Consider the following 19,758-nt stretch of genomic DNA (forward strand, 5'->3'; position numbering starts at 1 on the left):
CATTCACCTTCATATTGAAAATACTTGATTCAGAACACACTTTAATGATTACAGTCCATCAGGGCTTAAAGTGCTGAAAGATTGTTGTGTTTAAAAGTACTGGTCATTAATACAGCTGATTGTTGATCGTAGGCTTGAAAGTAGGTTACATTCTGTGCTGAGTCGACCACATTGAGGAAACGTGTAGGAATGTCCCGTCTTCCCTGAGAGTTTTCTGTTTTAGCTGAGTCACCGTGGGATCTGTAGATCATAAGCCTCCTCTGTCTTCGGCTTTTCTTGCATGTCCATACTTTTAGATGAATCTGAAAGTTAAATAGTGCTCATTAATAAAGACAAACACAACAGGATTGACATTTACAGTGTTGACATGCAACAAGCAAAGCAAAGCAAAGCAAACACGCTGCATCCTGGTCTCACAAAGCAGTGTGCTGCTGTGTTGTGACTTTTAACTTGACATTGACTCAGCATCAACATACAGTTTTTATGAGCAGCTGTTAGGGCTTGGGAAGCATTATGAATAGACTGAAGTGTGCTTCCTGTGTAGTCAGCTGTAAAATCAAGCAGAATATCTGAATTAGGCCCCAAATGTGTGCCACACTTGAAAAAACATTTCGATGAATATTTATGTGTTCACTTAACTGTTGCTGTATTCTGCAAATGATTGCCTTCAAAGACATCACTGATCACCTCAACATCGATCCCTTTCACTGATCTCTAAGCTAAGTTATCTTTCTAGCATTAGCCGCTGCCCCTGCAACGTGTTTGCAGGGAATGTGACAACACTGTTAGCCAAAATATTAGGAATGTTGCAGCCATGATAAAAACTGTAGTACAGTCTATAAATGCTGTAGTGAAATCTTGGGCAATTTAAGCCCTATCATCAGCTTTCCATGGGACAATAAAGTTATTGAAATTAGTAAATGTTGTAAATCACTTAAGCACACAACTCCAGTTTTGTACTTTAAAATGGGAAAATGGAATTCAATAAATGATGTGTATTTTGATAATGTTAACCACATTTCCATTCCAAACTGCAACATCGATTTTTCTGCAGACACATGATAATCTAAACTGAGGCAAACTTGGCCCAAAAGTGTGTCGAGACCCGGGATTGAACCAGAGACCTTAAGTCTTCGCGATAACACTCTGCCAAATAACCTATTTCAGCATGAGGGAGTGCATTATTGTAGCTACTTGGCAAAGAAGCAGAACGAAAAAACATAAAGTCATATCTATAACCCACATCATACCAATCAAAGTACAGACTCTCCACCTTGCATCCAGACAGTGTGTACCCAGTGGATGTGCGGATACTCTTTAACCCTCGAACACTAACGTTATAATTGCTAACGCACCTGATATAATATTCAATTTAATTCAATTCAATTTTATTTATATAGCGTCAATAACAACACAAATCGTCTCAAGACGCTTTACAAAAACCCGGCCTGAAACCCCCAGAGCAAGCCTGAAGGCAACGGTGGCAAGGAAAAACTCCCTTTTAACAGGAAGAAACCTCGAGCAGAACCCAGCTCATATGGAGGGACCCATCTGCCTAAGGCCAGCCGGGTACAGACAGAAGAAAGAGAGAAGAGAACAGCAAAGAGAGAAGAGAAGAGAACAGCAAGATAAACATACATCTGTCATAGATACACATATCTGACTAAAGTGTACATGAGGAATCTTATGATACAAACTGATGATGTTACATGACAGTTTGAAAATGTAAGAGGAATCATAGGCAGGTTGGAGAATTGTTCATTCAGGTAGGAGTGGATAACTGCAGGATTCCATGAAGACTGGGCAGGCTGATGAGACCACGACAACAGATGTAGTATAGAGCTCCACGGGAAACACACCACTCCAGGCCAGAGATACTCACAAGAAGAGGGGGGAAGAGGGGGGAAGGGGGGGAAGGGGGGGAAGGGGGGTGGGACACACACAGCAGTAAACATTCTACATAGTAATAGCACAGAATTGTATGACTAGTAGTATATAGGAAATTAGAGGGCAAGAGCTCTGTGCCAGAGAAAAGAAAGTGGAGGATGCGAGAGAGGAGAGAGAAGAAAGGAGGAGGACATGTGTTTGGTGCATCGTCCCCCAGCAGCCTAGGCCTATAGCAGCATAACTAAGGGATGGTTTAGTCCAGCCCTAACTATAAGCCTGATCAAAAAGGAAAGTCTTAAGCCTGACCTTAAAAATAGAGAGAGTGTCTGCCTCCCGAACCCAAACTGGGAGCTGGTTCCACAGGAGAGGAGCCTGATAGCTGAAAGCTCTACCTCCCATTCTACTTTTTGAAATTCTAGGAACCACAAGTAGGCCTGCACTTTCAGACCGAAGTGATCTGCTGGGATGATATGGTACAATAAGGTCTTTAAGATACGATGGAGCTAGGCCTTTAAGGGCCTTGTATGTAAGGAGGAGGTTTTTAAATTCTATTCTAGACTTTAAAGGGAGCCAGTGAAGAGAAGCTAAAACTGGAGTAATATGATCTCTCTTGCTAATTCCTGTCAATGCTCTTGCTGCGGCATTTTGAATCAACTGGAGGCTTTTTAAAGAGCTATTTGGACAGCCAGACAGTAATGAATTACAATAATCCAGTCTGGACGACACAAATGCATGAACTAGTTTTTCAGCATCACTCTGAGACAGGATGTTCCTAATTTTGACGATATTACGCAGGTGAAAGAAGGCAGTCCTGGTCACTTGCTTTATGTGACATTTAAAGGACATATCCTCATCAAATATAACACCAAGGTTTTTTACAGTAGTACTGGAGGCCAAGGTAATGCCATCCAAAGACACCATGTGATTAGATAATGAATCTCTGAGATGCTTAGGACCAAATACAATAACTTCTGTTTTGTCTGAGTTTAAGAGTAGGAAATTACAGGTCATCCAAGCCTTTATGTCTTTAAGGCATGCTTGGAGTTTAACCAACTGATTAGTTTCATCTGGTTTCATAGATAAATATAGCTGGGTGTCGTCTGCATAGCAATGAAAGTTTATGCCATGTTTTCTAATAATCTTGCCTAATGGCAACATGTATAACGTGAAGAGTATTGGTCCTAGCACAGAACCCTGAGGAACTCCATAACTTACTTTTGTATAAGTAGAGGAATCATTATTGACATGAACAAACTGGAATCTGTCAGATAGATAGGATTCAAACCAGTCTAATGCAGTTCCTTTAATCTTGACCTCACTTTCAAGTCTCTGTAGTAAAATATTATGATCAATAGTGTCAAATGCAGCACTAAGATCTAGCAGAACAAGTATAGAGACAAGTCCACTGTCTGAAGCCATGAGGAGATCATTGGTAACTTTAACCAAAGCTGTTTCTGTACTATGATGAACTCTAAAACCTGACTGAAACTCTTCAAACAGACCATTCCTGTTTAAATGGTCACACAACTGATTAGCAACAAATTTTTCTAGAATTTTGGAAATAAAAGGAAGGTTGGAGATTGGTCTATAGTTGGCTAAAACATCTGGATCTAGAGTGGCTTTCTTGAGTAAGGGCTTAATTACAGCAACCTTAAAAGACTGAGGCACATATCCTGTTAATAAAGATAAATTTATCTGGTTCAATATGGAGGTGTTAATTAATGGAAAAACTTCTTTGAGCAATTTAGTTGGGATTGGATCTAGAAGACAGGTTGATGGTTTAGATGCTGTAATTGTTGAAGAGAGCTCAAGAAGATCTACTGGGGAGAAGGATTCCAGATATTGATAAGGTCTTACAAAAGTTTCTAATGTCGCTGTACTTGCATCTTTAACAGCTGTTGGAAGGATGCCTTGAATATTTTCTCTAATGCCGACAATTTTATTAGTAAAGAAGCTCACGAAGTCATTACTACTGAGGGCTAAAGGAATAGATGGCTCAACAGAGCTGTGGCTCTTTGTCAGCCTGGCTACAGTGCTGAAAAGAAATCTGGGGTTGTTCTTGTTTTCTTCTATTAATGATGAATAATATGCTGTTCTAATACTACTGAGAGCTTTTTTCTAAGTTGTTAAACTATCTTTCCAGGCTATGCGAGCTTCTTCAGAATTAGTGGAATGCCAAATTCTTTCTAGCTTTCGGGCTGCCTGTTTTAAACAGCGCAACTGTGAATTATACCATGGAGCTAGCCTCCTCCTATTTATGACCTTCTTTTTCAGAGGAGCAACTAAGTTTAAAGTTGAACTAAGCGATGCTGCAGTGCCATCGACAAAATAATCTATTAGTGCAGGGGTAATATACCTGATAAAAAAATACTTCTCAAAATATATTAAAGTACAACAATATACGGTAAATTGACGTACTTTTCTTTTCAACTATAAAACTATGGGGGGGGGGGGGGGGCATATAAAAAGGACAATTTGTGAAAAATTAGGGAATCATAGTTTAATAGCTCCTTAAAAAAAAAAAAACAATGGAACTGGGAAATTTAACTTTGTAAGACTTAGGACTGTGGGAGTGATAGTCAAAAAATGGCCCTTTATGAGAGGGTATAAATGATGAGCTGACTATGAAAAATGTTTCTGACCAAATTAATTCTCTTGGAAATTACCACTAAATGACATTTATGTGGGAGAACTGCACTAATTAAGAATTACATGCAAATTCCAGCCCTGCTTAGCTCGCTCTGGTATCAAAGAATAAATACGCGTAGCTACCGATTGCTGAAGTAAACTACCTTTAGTTATGTTTTACTCTTGTTGGCATACCAGATTATCCAAGCCTGTGACAGGATGATAGCTGTGCATGGTATGTGGCCATAAAAATCAGGCTGCAAATTACTACAATGGTCTGACGAGACCACTAACGATTCGACCATGTTTCTTAGTGGCCTTGAGTCCACTCTGAGAGCCTGGGTTACAAATGTAACCTTCCATTTTCTATCATGTCAGTGTCTTCCCATTCTGCACATTACATCTGACTCACCTTGATGACACCATGTTACATCTGTTTCTGTGTACAAAGTACAAGTCAGCTGACTTTGAAGGAGGAATAATCCATGCTCACCAATATGTGTAGATAAAGGCATTGTTTGCACACCAACATTGCTGTGTTGACACTACAAGACACTGCAAACATTTAATGAGCTACAAGGATGGGCTTAAATAGGTAGCAGTCCACTCAGTTAACCTGACATAATACCAGGCTAACTTTGAAAGATTTAGCCTCCTGCAGTTGTCTAGTGAGAGTGGCTGGAAGTTTTCTGGTGCCAAAGTTAGACGTCAGCGTTTCTAGCACCAACATTTGCACAGCCTTTTTCCATTTTAGCTTCCTGAATGATGTCCAGAGGGTTCTGAAATACAATTCTCTGTCTCTGAATGCGTCTACCTGGTGTGTGTTTACCTGGTTGCTCGTTTCTGTGGATACTCTGGACATAAAGGAGCAGCAGGAACAGGCAGAGACCGATGAAGGACGCTATTGTGCAGCACAACAGGAAGGAGTAACTGCCATGGCTATGAATCACCTGCAGGTAGTGAAACACACACACACACACACACACAGTATGGGTTTGTAATCTGAAGCAGTTTTGCAAAGGGCACCATTTCCACTTCAGCTCCGTACAGGTAAGATCATCACCCACTCTGGACATGGGTCTCTTTGTCCCTGTTCACACCTAGAATTAACATTCATGTCCACATCTATCTCAAGTGACCACCTGCTGCTTACAACTGTGTGGACAGGATCAGGATAAAGTGTAGCCAGGGTGATAAAGTTGTCTGGAATCTGCTTTTTGCAGATGATGTGGTCCTGTTGGTGTCAGCAAACCGTGACCTTTAACACGCACTGTGATGGTACCAACCAGACCAAAAGAATTGCACAGCGGTTGCTGTCCGGATGCCCTCTGGTTTGGGCATGAGGATGTTTCTGAGGCGTCTCCCTTTGGAGGTTTACTGAGCACAGCCAAATGGGAGGAAACCTCGGGGTAGACCCAGAATTCACTGCAGAGGTTGTATATCTCAACTAGCCTTAGAATTCCTAAAGAGGAACTAGAATAAGTTGCTAGGGAGAGTGACGTCTGGAATATCACGACTACAGATTGGAGACTGATCAGAATAAACCAGTTTTACATGTAGGACATTACTTGGAAGCAAAGATAAATGTTTCAAAAAAGAAAGAAAATGGAGTACTAACACTGAAAAACATTGTGGAAGCAATGTGTTCATGAAATAATTCTTACTGATCCAACAAGCAGCTGCAGCAGCATCTCTCCTGTGCTGGCACTTGTCACCAGGACTGTTGTGGCACAACCTTGAAGACACAATGGGACAGTAGGGATGTGTGCGTGTTAGAAATAATAAAACTAATCAGTAATGAAATCAAAACTGAGAATTAACACAAATAAATCCTTAATAAATTAGTTAGTAATCAAAGTAAGACAATTAACAGCTAAATAAATACATGAGATATATTTTTTAAACTGTTTTGTTTCTTCACCCAACATACTTCTTGAGCCTGAAATAGCTCATATGGGAGTGCAGTAAACTAAAGATCTCATGGTCCAATCCTGTATTTAGCTGAAACCTTGCCAGACTTTTGTTCTTTTACCTTATTTATGTGTAACTGCTTGTTAGTAGCTGGCACTAACATCACTCTAATGCTCAAAACATACAAATAAATACACAAGTAGAAAAGTAGTAATAGAAAAGGGCATTTTCATTTTCTAATTCATTGTCAACATTTCTTTATATTTTATCTAATTGCTTTCATTGTATATGAACACTTACAGAGTTATATTTTCAGATATTTTTATTGTTTTTAATTTACTTTTTCATTCATTTTCAGTGAATGTGCTCCCGTGTGAACTGGTACTGACAGTGTGTGGGTTAATTTACCTTTGTAGTCCAATATGTCCTCTGTGAAGGCCAGCATTGAAGGGAACACACTGCTGATGCACAGTCCTAACACACAGGTGCCAATGAAGAGAAACACACAACTGGTGTAGAAGATCAACAACAGGCACTGAACCACTATGACCCCCACCTGAGAGAAACACACACACGCAGAGCAAGAGAATGACTTCATTCATTTTGTCAAGGGAAACCACGTCAAAAAAGAGTGCGGAACACAGTCGGCTAACTACCACAACAGCACTGATCTACTTTAAAATGGCCACAGAGTGTTCGACGTACTGACACAAGTTATGAAGGCCCACGGTGTCTGAAACCCTGAATCTTTATTGCATGTTAGGCTTCTGGTGCCTGTTGCCTTGATTGTCTGACTGCAACAAGAATATGACTAACTGCCATATCAGTTGTGTATCTAGAGTTATTTGTGGTATGATTCAAGTTCAGTCTAAAGTCAGATTTGTGATTTCAGTCTGAAATGAGTGCAAGTCATGTGACTCCAATGGATCTGAGATAGGGTATGTGACAAAACCAGGGACCTTATGGTTTACGTCTAGTGTTCCTGAACTATATTAAGCTCAGAATTACAGGGCCAACATGCGCAAAGTAGAGCAACGTCTGAAAGATATTTCAAAATGGTAAATGTTTTTATATAGAACTTTTCTACCTATTGGTACTCGAAGCTCTTTACAGTCACAGACGCATCTACCCATTCGCTCACATTCACACACCAGTGCCACAAACTGGGAGCAACTGGGGGTTAAGTGTCTTGCTCAAGGACACTTCAGCCGCCCCCAAAAGAAAGCTGAACTCTAAGGTCCCTCATACATATAAAAACGATAATATGTAATTAAAAAGAAAATCCTTTCCATAATGCATCTAGTGTTTAACCGATCTGCCATAACATTATGACCACCTTCCTAATATTGTGTAGGTCGGTTCTGACTCATCAGAGAATGGACATGGGCCTTCTGAGGGTGTCCTGTGGTGTCCGACAACAGAATGTCGTTAGTGGGGGCCTTTGGGTCCTATGGGTCTATATGTTCTGAACATCAATGTGCTCATTTTGACATTTTATAAACTAAACAATGTATTAAATACAATCAACGGATTAAATGTGAATGAGAAATAATTCAATAATAATAATAATTCATAATTCTAACTCAATTGCTCCTTGTTTGTAAAATATTGACTTTTTATTTATTTTCCTAAATGTAGTTTTGTCAATAATACTGTCCACATAATCTAAAATAAATCGGACTAAAATAACAGAGAGAGGTGGAGAGAGAAAGAGGACAAGACAGCAGAAATACAGTAGGTAGTCTATTGTGGGTTCCTCAAGTGCCTTCGTCAAAATAGTTTAGCTCAACACCCACATCTGTGTATTCATTCAGACATCCTTTCAATGTTGCCACCTAACCCCGTCATTTGCATTCCCACCCAGATCAAATATTTGTTTGAGCTATCATTCTGCAGCTGCTATTGCTTGCACTAGCTCACACTTGCTCACGTAAAGTCTGACCTCTGTCATTTCATTCGAGCAGTGGTCAAACAATCACGAGGTCTCTGCAGTTTTATGTATTTACTACTGGATTCGCTTGACGGTGGAGACGTCCTCTTAACGTTCCTACCAGACAGAAGGTGAGAAGTCTGGGTGCCGTGTATCTGTAGGACAAGTAGATGAAAGCCAGTCTTCCTGCTGTGATCGCGGCCCAGAATACGCTGTCCAGACAGCCGGCTGCCTTGTGTCCCATCAGCAGAGGAGGGGACACGGCGTAGGTGTAGACAAAGCCAGCGTAAGAGCCCTGCAGGACAAGAACCCCAGCAGGAGGTTAGCTCGAGCAAGACGCTGACTAATGCCATTCCTGTTTTTGTTTGTTGCCCTGCTTCTATTTGGCAGATAATCACAAATCAGTTCCCATAATTCTTTGTTGCTGTGGGCAACAATGTAAACCATTTTATTTGGTCTGGGACTTATGGACATCCCAGACACAATATTGTCAGAAAGAGTAAGTCAGTGAATTTTGAAAAAAGATGTGTCGTGTGTGTGTAAAAATAGTTTGATGCAAGTTTCTGTTTTAAATCATTTGATGGCTACAGTTAAATTTGTCTCCTTGTTTTTACAAAGCTGCTAGGCCCCTGCCCCTCTTCCTTCAAGCAGTATATTTGCCTCATGACTCTGCCTTTGCCTAACCTCCGAGGCATAGAATACAGTGTAATATGATTGACGGCACATGTGAAGCATTAGGAGGAATTCTCACTATAATCCCATCAGTGATGAAGAGGATAGCTCCACCTAGAGCATGGAGGATGAAGAATGTAGCAGGGCGACCCCGGAGTTTGGCGAGATCACAGCAATCAAACACACTCCCGTGTCCTGAAGAGACAGGGACACTCAGAGATCTGACATGCCATTAGAACGCAGACAAACGCGCACACGGACAAACGCACACACGGACGCTTCACCTTGGTCACTGTCGCCGGCGGGGGAGTTGCTGTCGAGCAGTTTGGGACTTTTGCTGGAGCAAGGCAGCAGTCTCTCATGGTACATCAACGCAAGCACTGCTGCTGGAACAGGAAGCTGCCAGAGAGCAAACAAACACATGCACACACACCATAGATATACAGTCAGTGACACACAAAGGCCGCATTGTTCATCAGGTCTTATGTTATTTGTCCTCTTCTTAAAACGGATCCAGTTGTAACAGAAGACAGTGTAAATGAACGTTCTGCTATAGCTTTAGCTGAGAGGCTCTATCACAGCTTGTAGCCATCTGGAGCAGCCCTATTTAGAACTGGCATTACATCCATATGGCATTCATTCATTTCATGTGGGGTAGTTAAACGGCAGCGATGGGATTAATGAATGATATCATTTTGAGCCGGAAAGTTTTTGTGTAATGTTCTATTGAACAAAGATTCACCAGAGTTAGGTGACTGTGTTGCTAAGTGTGTTAAGTGTGTTTTTTTCTTGTTGGCTTGCAGGTCCAGTGTTGCATTTAATTATACACTTTGCAATTACAATTGCCTAACAGTGTTATAATTAGTCTTAAATCTAGAACTGCCCTGCCTTGCATAGCCAGAGAGGAGTAATTAGGAGTAGAGGAAACTAAATGTGTTCTTACTTCTTCAATTCTCTTGATCATTTCTACGAAAGAGCTGTTAAATGAATGCAGTATGGGTCAAACTAATTAAAATGCTTAAGATGAACCTCATACGACGATCATGAAACACACCAGAATTGGAGGCTACGCTGCTAAGCTTTAGCTTTTTTGCATTAACACACAGTCCAATTGTAATAACAACAGCAACAATATAACACATGATTTAAAATTCAATTTGTATACAGTTTTTAAGGACATTTCTGTTTTCCCCATATACCAGCTTGTTAAGGAAGGTGGAGTCAGAGCTCAGAGACAGCCGTGGCACAGTTAAGGGCCTTGCTCAAGGGACAAGCTACATTAGGATCAGTAACCCCCGAGCCTTGACACTGAGTTATGACTAGTGCTTCAGTCTGGACGGAAATGTTCCTACTGAATGGATAAAAACTGGTTCATAATGCTTCATTCAAGATGAAAATGCAACACTAAACTTGTCGTCTTATGCTGCCATCAGGTCAAATTTGTAATTTGTACAATACTTTGGTTCATGACCAAGCCTGTGAAATCAATCAAACTCACAGCTAGCATCAAACTGACTTTGTGTTTTGTTGCAGTGTATGCCATAGACTCTATAAGATGGACCAAACAACATCTACGTCAGTATAAGCAGGCATCTGGAGCTAAACTGAACCAGGACAAAAGAGAAGGAGTACGGAATGGAAATGAACTGAATAAACCTAAAATTAACATCCAAGTAAAAGACCAAATTACAGTCCTCGTGTCTGGTTCAGTGGAAACGACTGCTGCCACTCGAACTGGTCCAAAAAAGAACATCAAATAAAAGAACGGTACTAAAGTGGGAAAATAAAACAACAAACTATAAAGCTCGAGTTAACAGTGTTAAAACTCATATCATGTCTAAACTCCTCTTTCTATGTACGGTGTTTCCTCCTCCACCAAAAGTCACAATGAAACTAAAGAAGCTTTGCACTAAACTAATCTGGGTGGCATAGAGATACATCATGTACCAAAGTAAGAACCCTGGTGGTCTAAGAGCACCAGACTGTGAAATCAAACTAAAAATTCCTTTTGTAAAGAATGCTGCTGTGGCTCAAAGCAGAAGTGTTCATTGGACAAATGTTAATGAAGCCCACTGGAACGAACTAAGAGGCAGAGCTGGAACCAGTGTTCCGTATTATAAAATCCTTTTTTTAGAGACTTTATGAACATAAACTGGACTGGCTCTGCCACCAAGGACATTTATAAAATAATCAACGACAATAAAAACGAAAAATGAACTGATTATAAATATGTAACACAGGTTGAACACCAACAAATAATTAAAAACATCAACGACAAAATTATATCCAATAACCTCAGAGACACCATCTAGCTGATATCAGTGAATAGACTCCCAGTTAGAGTTATACGGCCTTTTTAAAGACAGTTTTATTGATTCTAAGAGACGTCTGTTCTAGCTGGTGATGGTCATCATCAGCTGTTACATCTGGAAAACAAGAGCTAAAATTGTGACTGAACAGAAGATGATCAACAGCGATGTTGTCTTCAGGAACATTTTAGCAGTGCTCAGGAGGAGGAAGACAATAGACTCTAAGACCAACAGCCCTCTGCCCTGTAACCTTTTAAATATATAAAACAAATGTATTCACTGACAATAATGTTGTAAATGTTGATGTGCTTGTTCTTCGCTGTATTTTAACCCTTTAACTTGGTTGAATTGTAAATGTATGAAAATGATATCTGTGTTTACATTTTTTAGATCTGGGGTGTTTATATGTATTTGTATACATGTATGTAAATGTTAAAATATGAATTTTGTTGACGGACCTCTTTATACTGTAATATTGTAGAATTGTAATCATATTGTTAAAGCTGAATAAATTTGTTTAAAAGAAAAGCTCCTCAAAAGTGAAGCCAAAGCAAGTAGAGCTCCCCCTGGTGGCTGGCTGTAGTACAGGTCATAAGCTCCACCCCCTCCATGCACTCCATTCATAATGTTTTGTTCAAGATGAAGTGCAAGACTAAAATTGTTGTCTTATGCTGCCACCAGGTCAACTTTAAATTAAATTCAAGTTTAAAAAGAAAAGCTCCTCAAAAGTGAAGCCAAAGCAAGTAGAGCTCCCCCTGGTGACTGGCTGTAGTATAGGTAATTAGCTCCACCCCCTCCATGTTAGTGGATGGGGCATGGGTCAAACTAAAACACTAAAAGTACATGTCAGATAAGTTTTTTTAAAAGATGGTTTCTGTTGTTTTAGGTAGTTAATACAATACCGATGCATACTCAAGCGTCCATGTTTAGTTTCAGTTAGTTATTTGATGCTATAGAAACAGGATGTGACATCATGATGATTAAAAGTTGGCATTTCAACCGCACTGAGAAGTGGTCCCATAAGACCATGAGAATAGGGAAAAAAAATTAATAAATACAGTATATAATCCACTATTCCCTTGCAACTGGTTGAGGCAGAGCAGAGTGCTGTAATTAAACGAAAGGGAGTGGGTCACTGATAGCGCGACTCCATGTGGCTCCAATCTTGGACCATACTGCACAAACTCTGGTTCCAAACTCGCAAGCTGGCGTATCCCTGGGAAAGTACTGTCAGTTTGTCCAATGCAAGGACGTGGGGACACATTGTCCATATTTATATACAGTCTATGTTGTACACATGTTAACATCCTGTTGTTAGCATCTAGCATAATGTCACAGTACTGCTAGTAAAGGGGTTTGGCTTGATGGTCATGAGGTATCACCACCTTATATCTAACCCACCACAAGAGTTGGAATCAATGTCTGACATTTGAGCCTTTGTGTATCCTTCCACCACTGTGTAAATACCGGGTGTGTAAACATTATTACAATAGCACTGACATAAACTCACATTAATAATAGCCATGATCCAGAAAGCGTATGACACCCTGGTGACAACAACACCCTCAGTGTGCAGAGGATACTGGGAGATGTTGTTGGGCGTCACTCCGTGGCCAGCCAGGCTGCTGCGGAGGTGCTCCAGGTCTGAGGAAGAGGAGGAGTTAACGGTCCAGTTGGCTCCCAGGACACAGTTGTCATCTGCCAGGAATGGATCTGCCACCAGAGGACTGACCAGTGCTCCCAGGCCTATGAAGAAATGCAAGGCCTAGGGAGAGACATGAACACTGAACGCCCGCTGGTCCATGTGCTTGCTTTCTTTCTTCCTCCCTTTTTTTTTCTAATAGTGTTTCTGTTCTTTGAAAGACAAGCACTGTGCATTTGAGTATTTCTGAGATGCAGCATTGTAGATGTACGATGAATCACTTTACTCAAGTCACCTTTACTGGATATAAAATTCAACAATGATACTGAACAAGTTATGTTCTAATGTTATGTTCTTAAAGCACATGTTATTGGCAATCTGCTCCACTCCCACAATAAAACAGAATAAAATCTAAAATGTCACTAGCACACATGCATGACATCTCTAGCTGCTTTGATACACAGTAGACCAAAAAAGACATATTCACATGTCCCTGACCTGCAGGAAGATGGCTGAGTCCTTCTGGTACAGCTTCACCAGCTGCACGTTGGCAATGGTGTCAATTACCCCCATGGCTTTGCCTGCGAGCGCCATGGCAAGGGACAGCAGTATCAAGTGGTGACATAGTGGTATGATGGCAAACACAGCTGAGATGATGAGAGTGCAGGAGAGGAGCGCTACCAGGGAGGACGTGAGGCTGAAGAAGGAGAAGAAGAAGAAGAAGAAGAAGAAGGGAAAGACGCATCACCTGCAGCATCATGTAAACAGGTTGTTTATGACAAAACCCACCTGTGTGTAGGATTTAAGCTGATTTATTGGTATTTTTACTACAGATGTTTTCATTTCTGTGTGATCACATGTGACTATGAATCACTGGGTTGGCTTTGAATGAGCCTTTCATATCTACCACTGCAGGAGGCTTTTAGAAGCGCTTGGAAAGTAAGGGGTGAGAGAGTGGTATTCAGTTCATAGCAAGTTGGAACCTCACAGCTAGATGCCACCAAATAATACGCACTGGGCCTTTATCAATATAAAAAATGTTGTGAGAAGTTTATGTAGGACCATGCCGCATTTTCAGTTTGAATAATCTTCTTAAACTTTATACTTTTACATAGGTAATGTGAGCTGTACAGCATAGTTGCCACTTAATACGGCTAATAATACTGGCAGTATTTTAAGTCCACAAAGGTGAACTTGAACAGGGGATTTCCAGCTTGTTTTTCTTGCAGTAAAGTCACCCTGATGGTCTGCTGCTCCACTAATGTTTATTTACTAGCTTTATCACAGCCTTGGTACACCTTTGCGTTATTTTCACCTTGCATTCTCCCTTTTTCCACACAACTTTTTTCCCTCCTCTTAACCTTGTCCCCAGGAATAATATCAGCATAGTTAACTACAATGACATGCCACATACCAGCAATAAATGTAGGGCAAAAAAAGACTGTTAATACACTTACAGTTTCTAATCATCTACAGTAGAACTTTTTTAAACTGTGTTGCAGCTGAGTGACAGAATCAAATCTACAATTTTCTAATCACTAATATGTGAGGGTACCAAATGGTTTCAGAATGCCTTTAAGCTGTTTGGAAGAGCACTGGACAGTGATATAGATATAAATCCCCACAGCAAAAGAGAGAGACTTCCAAGGCACCTGGTGATCCAACAGACACAGTTGGTAGCACCATAACACTCCTTGCACAGCAGGAAACATTCCTGGGCATTAAACAACAATGCACACATCTTATACAGAGGTTATATCAAATATCAAATATTTGAAAACCACTGTATTGCTGGAAAAGACCTGCCGTAGAACCCAATGTGGGGAAGAAACCAAAATATCAATACGAAGAGAATAAGAAGAAGACAGACAAGGCTATCCAGAATGGAAACCGTATTAGACTCCAAAAAACACAAAATGAATTCGGGGACCTGCATTATGGGGGGATGAGACTAAACTGAAATATTTCTGATTAGTCACCTGGTGAGAAGAGCACCAAGACCACCCAGTCTAAACAGTCCAGCACGGAGGTGGCTCTGTTCTATTGTAGATGTGTTTTGCTGCAGCAAGAACTGATAAATGTGACCGTGTGACTGGCTTCTGAAGAAGAATGCCACCCTGTCAGTTCTTTAATTTAAGCCTGATTATCACTGGGCATCCTAGCTACATTATGATCTTAATCACACACTGCCTCCAAGCCAGCACTGTGTGTCAGGAATTGTTCCTGGAACGTTCTCGAGCGGCCATCTCAGTCCTATTGAAAATGTTGGCCGCGCTGGAACATTGTGCACATGATGAACAGACTAAAGCTCTAATTACGCGTTGTTAGAAGCTTGTGAGAAACCAGAGACATGTAGAGGTCGTAAAGGGCAAATGATCACCATACTGTCCTTGACTGTTTATCAAGGCTATGTTAACATGTACTCATTAAATTTTAATCATGTCGAGAGAGAGTTTCAGGTTAAAGGGGGTTGAATCATTTTGATTGTAGAGTGTAGAAGAATCATGCAGATATGAGTGTTCACGTTATACTGTCAGACAGTTTCCAAGAAGGGTCTGTGGTCTAATGGTTAGAGATGTAAATTTAGGTTTGTATGATCACTGGTTTGAATCCTTTCTACGTCCACAGCTTAGGCGCCTTGAGCAAGCACCTAAACACCAGAAACTATGGCTCCCTGCACCAAGTGTGCTCACTAATATGTTTATGAACAGATGGAGAATGATGGGAAATCCTTATACTGTTTGTTCACTTTTATCAAACTATGAAACTGTGTAGATCCTTATAAACTTAACTGCAAACAAACCATTGTGTTACAAAGGAGGGAACAGCTAAGACATACAGCACATCATGCAAACTTCCGTCTTATTTTGAACTAACTTCCACCTCAGTGGCTGTTTGTTTCAGAGTCAGACCTGGAACAGTGTTCCGTCATTTGAATGTGGTACATTTGACATTCAAATCTAGCGTTCAGTCTAACTGTCGGAGGAGAAAGTCTAGCTGCAGTTAGTAAATTATTTCAGATCCATTTGTTCAGTCACAACTGCGGCTCTGGGAATATATACTGTACAAACTGTATACAGGAATATAGCTGTATGTAAGATAATAACATAGTGTGACTCTATACTTTAGCGCATGTGCTTTGCTGATGTTTGCTTTGTCATCACCATCCAACAACATAACACTACATTAAAACTATTTTTTGCCAACAACTAGGCTTGCACATTTGAAAATGACAAAATAGAGATGAGCATAAAGAACTGCTATCACACCAAACCGATAAATAATTCACGTCTAATGTGCTGTATGGGCTTTGCATGGACAAGTATAACTGATACTTCTGATACTGATACTTCGTTTGATAAAAAAGTAATTCATAAAGTAATATACAGAATGTTATCCTAGATAACAGCATTAATTAGGGCTGACTTACAAACTAATTGACTGGCTGGGATTTGTGAGTGTGTTGAGGTATAATGGATTATAATAAATACAGGGCAAGTACAAATTCACAACCATTTAACCACAACTTACTGCTGGGGTCTGGTACCAAATAGTGTAAAAGTAAAGTATGAATATGTTAAACTTAGAATAACAATGTCCCAGGGTCTCCAGGACCAGAAAACAGCATATACGTTAACCATTCGTTCTTTTTATATGTATTAAATAAATAATGACATTCAGAAACATTCCTTGGTAAGATACTGGGACTATATTCCTTTTAGTAGGCCTCGACAAAACATTCTAAATATTATATGAATTCCTTTAGCTGGGATGATGTTCAATTAAGTTCTGTTGTATTTTATTTACTTAGCGTCAATGACAATACAAATAGTCTAGAGACACTTTCAATCACATGAACCGGTTCCTCGCAGTGTCAACTAACCCGACTTACGTTTTCTTGAAGCGTCCTCCCACGACACTCCCCAGCAGCAGAAAGAACTGCTGGGAGAAGAAGACCCAGGTGATCTGCGACAGGGTGGACTGGGTCTGACACCGCAGGTCCAGGATGGTGGGTCCCAGGAAAGCGATGCACAGGCCGAAGCTGAAGAACACGCTCCAGTAGGTGAGAGTCTGCTGCCAGTTTCTCTTGAACAGCGACCAGACGCCATCGTCCAGCAGCTTCATGGCGCTCCTTTCACAGGAGACTCGACTCACTGCTGACAGCTGCTCATTCCCACTGCGGAGCTCTGTCACCCAGAACTGAACACAATGTTGCAGAGTAAACAGAGTCTTGCAGCCTGGGAAGTTTCCACTTGAGTTCCAGTTGTTTTATTGAAGAACGTGACGCTGATTGGCTGTTATCCCAAAAGCACCACCCTCTTTTTGACTGGTCATTCCATTCATTCACCTCCAGTTGAAAAAAATCTCTTCTTGAGGTGGATCTAATGAGACAGGACCTGACTGTCCATTCATGAGAGATGAAAATGAGTTGAGGGGATGGATTAAAGGGGTAGAAGGGAAGTGATGAGAGGGGCGGAATGCATAGATCTGTGATAGTCTTCAGAAGCAGAGGAACCCAGGGAGTGAGACTCAGGCTGGGGGTATGTCTCTGGGAGCTCCTTGCCCCTCTGGTTCCTGTAGTGAAAGGTGGAAGAAAAGCGTTGGATGTGGAGGAAGGTGATTGAGAACTGGGACAAACATAGAGGGAGAGGGTTAAGACATCTCAGGGGTACGTGCAGGAGTGTGGTCTTGTTCTTGAAGTTCTAATTACTTCATTTGTTGCATCTAAATGCACCTTTGAACATAAAATATTATCAAAAAGACAAACAGCAGGCAAGCTTACCAACGCCACAGATAACTAAAAGCAATGTGGGATTCAGTTTGACCATGGACTGTAGAAAAAATGGACGACGCATCTAAACACTGGGCACGTCGACGCTAGTATTCCAGGGATGTGGGCGGTTCCATCTTGTGAGTATGTATGTTTGACCTCTGCTGTGTTTTATTTTTCTGTCTCCACACTCTCAGCCTTGTTTGTATTTTTAATTTTTTTTTTCTGCAACGAAGCTTTTGAGGGCGGCACAGTGGTGCACTCACTGGTGCAGTTCACTCACTTCTGTGCAGTTTGCATGTTCTCCCTGTGTCTGTGTTGGTTTTCTCCAAGTACTCTGGCTTCCTCTCTCATTCAGGTGATTCTAAATTGGCCGTAGATATGCATGAGCGTAAATCATTGTCTGTCTCTCTATGGTTGTCCTGTGATAGACTAGTCCCTGTTTCTCAGCCAATGATAGCGAGAGCCCCTCTAAGACCCCCTTAAAGTCTGCGATTTAATTTTACTACTGCGTTTTCTAGATGGTGCTATGGTTGTCAAATAGATTCTGGTTTTCTCTTCCTGTCTGTGATCCTTCAGTACCTTAGCTTGAATAGAATGAAAATAAATTCAGTTAAATCTCTGGGGTTGTTGAGATTGTTGGAGCTACAATTCACAGTTCATATCAGTGTTCAGTAAAGAACATCTTTGACATGTCATTGTCCAGCAGCACCATCTTCTGTTCATCTGTGTTATTGTATCTTTCCTTTATATGGTATTAAGAATTCCAATACGTCAGCTCAAACTGGTGTAAATACACGTCTAAGAAAAAAAGACGCACATTTTCAGAATTTTTAAAATTTCAATGATTTATTTATTTATTACTTGATCAATTATTCAATCAATTTAATGCCTGATGGCAGTCACAGTACATTCAATTTCTCATGGTATTACAGTGTAGACAAATCACACAAAATATCACATCTTATACAAAATCTAAACTCATCTTTTATAAAACATTTAGACATCATCTGCAGTTTTTTCTTCATTTTTTTTCTTTTAAATACAGTGCTCTATTGTTTGTTGTCTTTTTAACAGCATAAAACTCACTGAGAAAGATGAAACATCTGTTAAAATACGTATATATTATTTCCTTTTCATTACAGTATTTAAAATAGCTTAATTTACCACAACTACACACACGGTAATACTTCTGCCATTAAGGGAAGGGGAGGGAAAGGTAGAAACTGTAACATCCACAACTATACATCCCTCTGAAGTCCCTGCAGAATTTCTCCCTTCATTGCCTTCATCTTTGCTCTCACTCACTGACAGGTGAAAAGAGGTTTGGATGGTCACAATATTATTTTCTTTATCAACTTGTAGAGGTAGAAAAACTTTCACCGACTCTTCAGCTATATAACTCTGTCTCTTCACTCACAGATGAACACAAACCCCCCTGACGGCGCTCGGCACGCACCAGACCAGTGCTTTAGGAGTTCAGTGCTTGGCTTTAAGGGCACTTGAACGCACCCAGTTCTCTGATTACTGGTTAGCTTCTCTACCTCTGTCTTCATTGAACAGTCTCAAAATGGCAACATGGCCTGTCAATCTGTGGATCAACCCACCCATTCAAGCTACATAAACAGAAACCAGACTGGCTGTAGATGTCTTGAAGACATCCCAGATTCATCCGAAATGCTTCTTCAGCCCTGACTGACACATGTGAAATCCCAGGTTTTGCTACTTCTGTAGTGCAGTTCACTCAGTTTTTCAAGGTTGTTCTGGTCCCATGTGGAGCATTGGTCATGTTCACATAAAAACAACAACAACATTGTGTTAAAAAATGCAAGGGCCTGGTTTGGTAGGGGTGTGTTATTTTGTGTGCAAATAGCATGTGTGATTTGGTTAAGGCTGCACATTGCCTGATACTGCTACACTTTCATGTGGCAAAAATTCAGTCAGGTTCCACTTTAATCCACAGTGTGTTGCACTGGTTCCTGGTCATGTCAACATAGTGGGCTGTTAA

General features: G+C 40.6%; 1 protein-coding gene across 3 annotated transcripts; it reads right to left on the reverse strand.

The window, feature by feature from the left end:
- Nucleotides 1-21: 21 nt before the first annotated feature.
- On the reverse strand, nt 22-17,104 carry mfsd4aa (major facilitator superfamily domain containing 4Aa; the record flags this gene model as incomplete). 3 transcript variants are annotated; one of them, XM_084543949.1, is made up of 10 exons in its annotated part: nt 22-302; nt 5,345-5,465; nt 6,180-6,250; nt 6,835-6,982; nt 8,478-8,651; nt 9,108-9,223; nt 9,313-9,427; nt 12,848-13,102; nt 13,478-13,676; nt 16,872-17,104. In XM_084543949.1, the coding sequence occupies 10 exons, from the start codon at nt 17,102-17,104 to the stop codon at nt 229-231; spliced, it is 1,506 nt and encodes a 501-aa protein (XP_084400075.1). In that variant the 3' UTR covers nt 22-228. The 3 variants fall into 3 exon arrangements, 2 of the variants coding, with proteins under 2 accessions (XP_084400075.1, XP_084400074.1); XR_014699041.1 differs by having other exon boundaries at nt 289-302; nt 9,143-9,223; XM_084543948.1 differs by lacking the exon at nt 5,345-5,465.
- Nucleotides 17,105-19,758: the final 2,654 nt, after the last annotated feature.

The sequence above is a fragment of the Chelon labrosus genome (assembly GCF_963514085.1).
Source record: "Chelon labrosus genome assembly, chromosome: 4".
Lineage (NCBI taxonomy): Eukaryota > Metazoa > Chordata > Actinopteri > Mugiliformes > Mugilidae > Chelon > Chelon labrosus.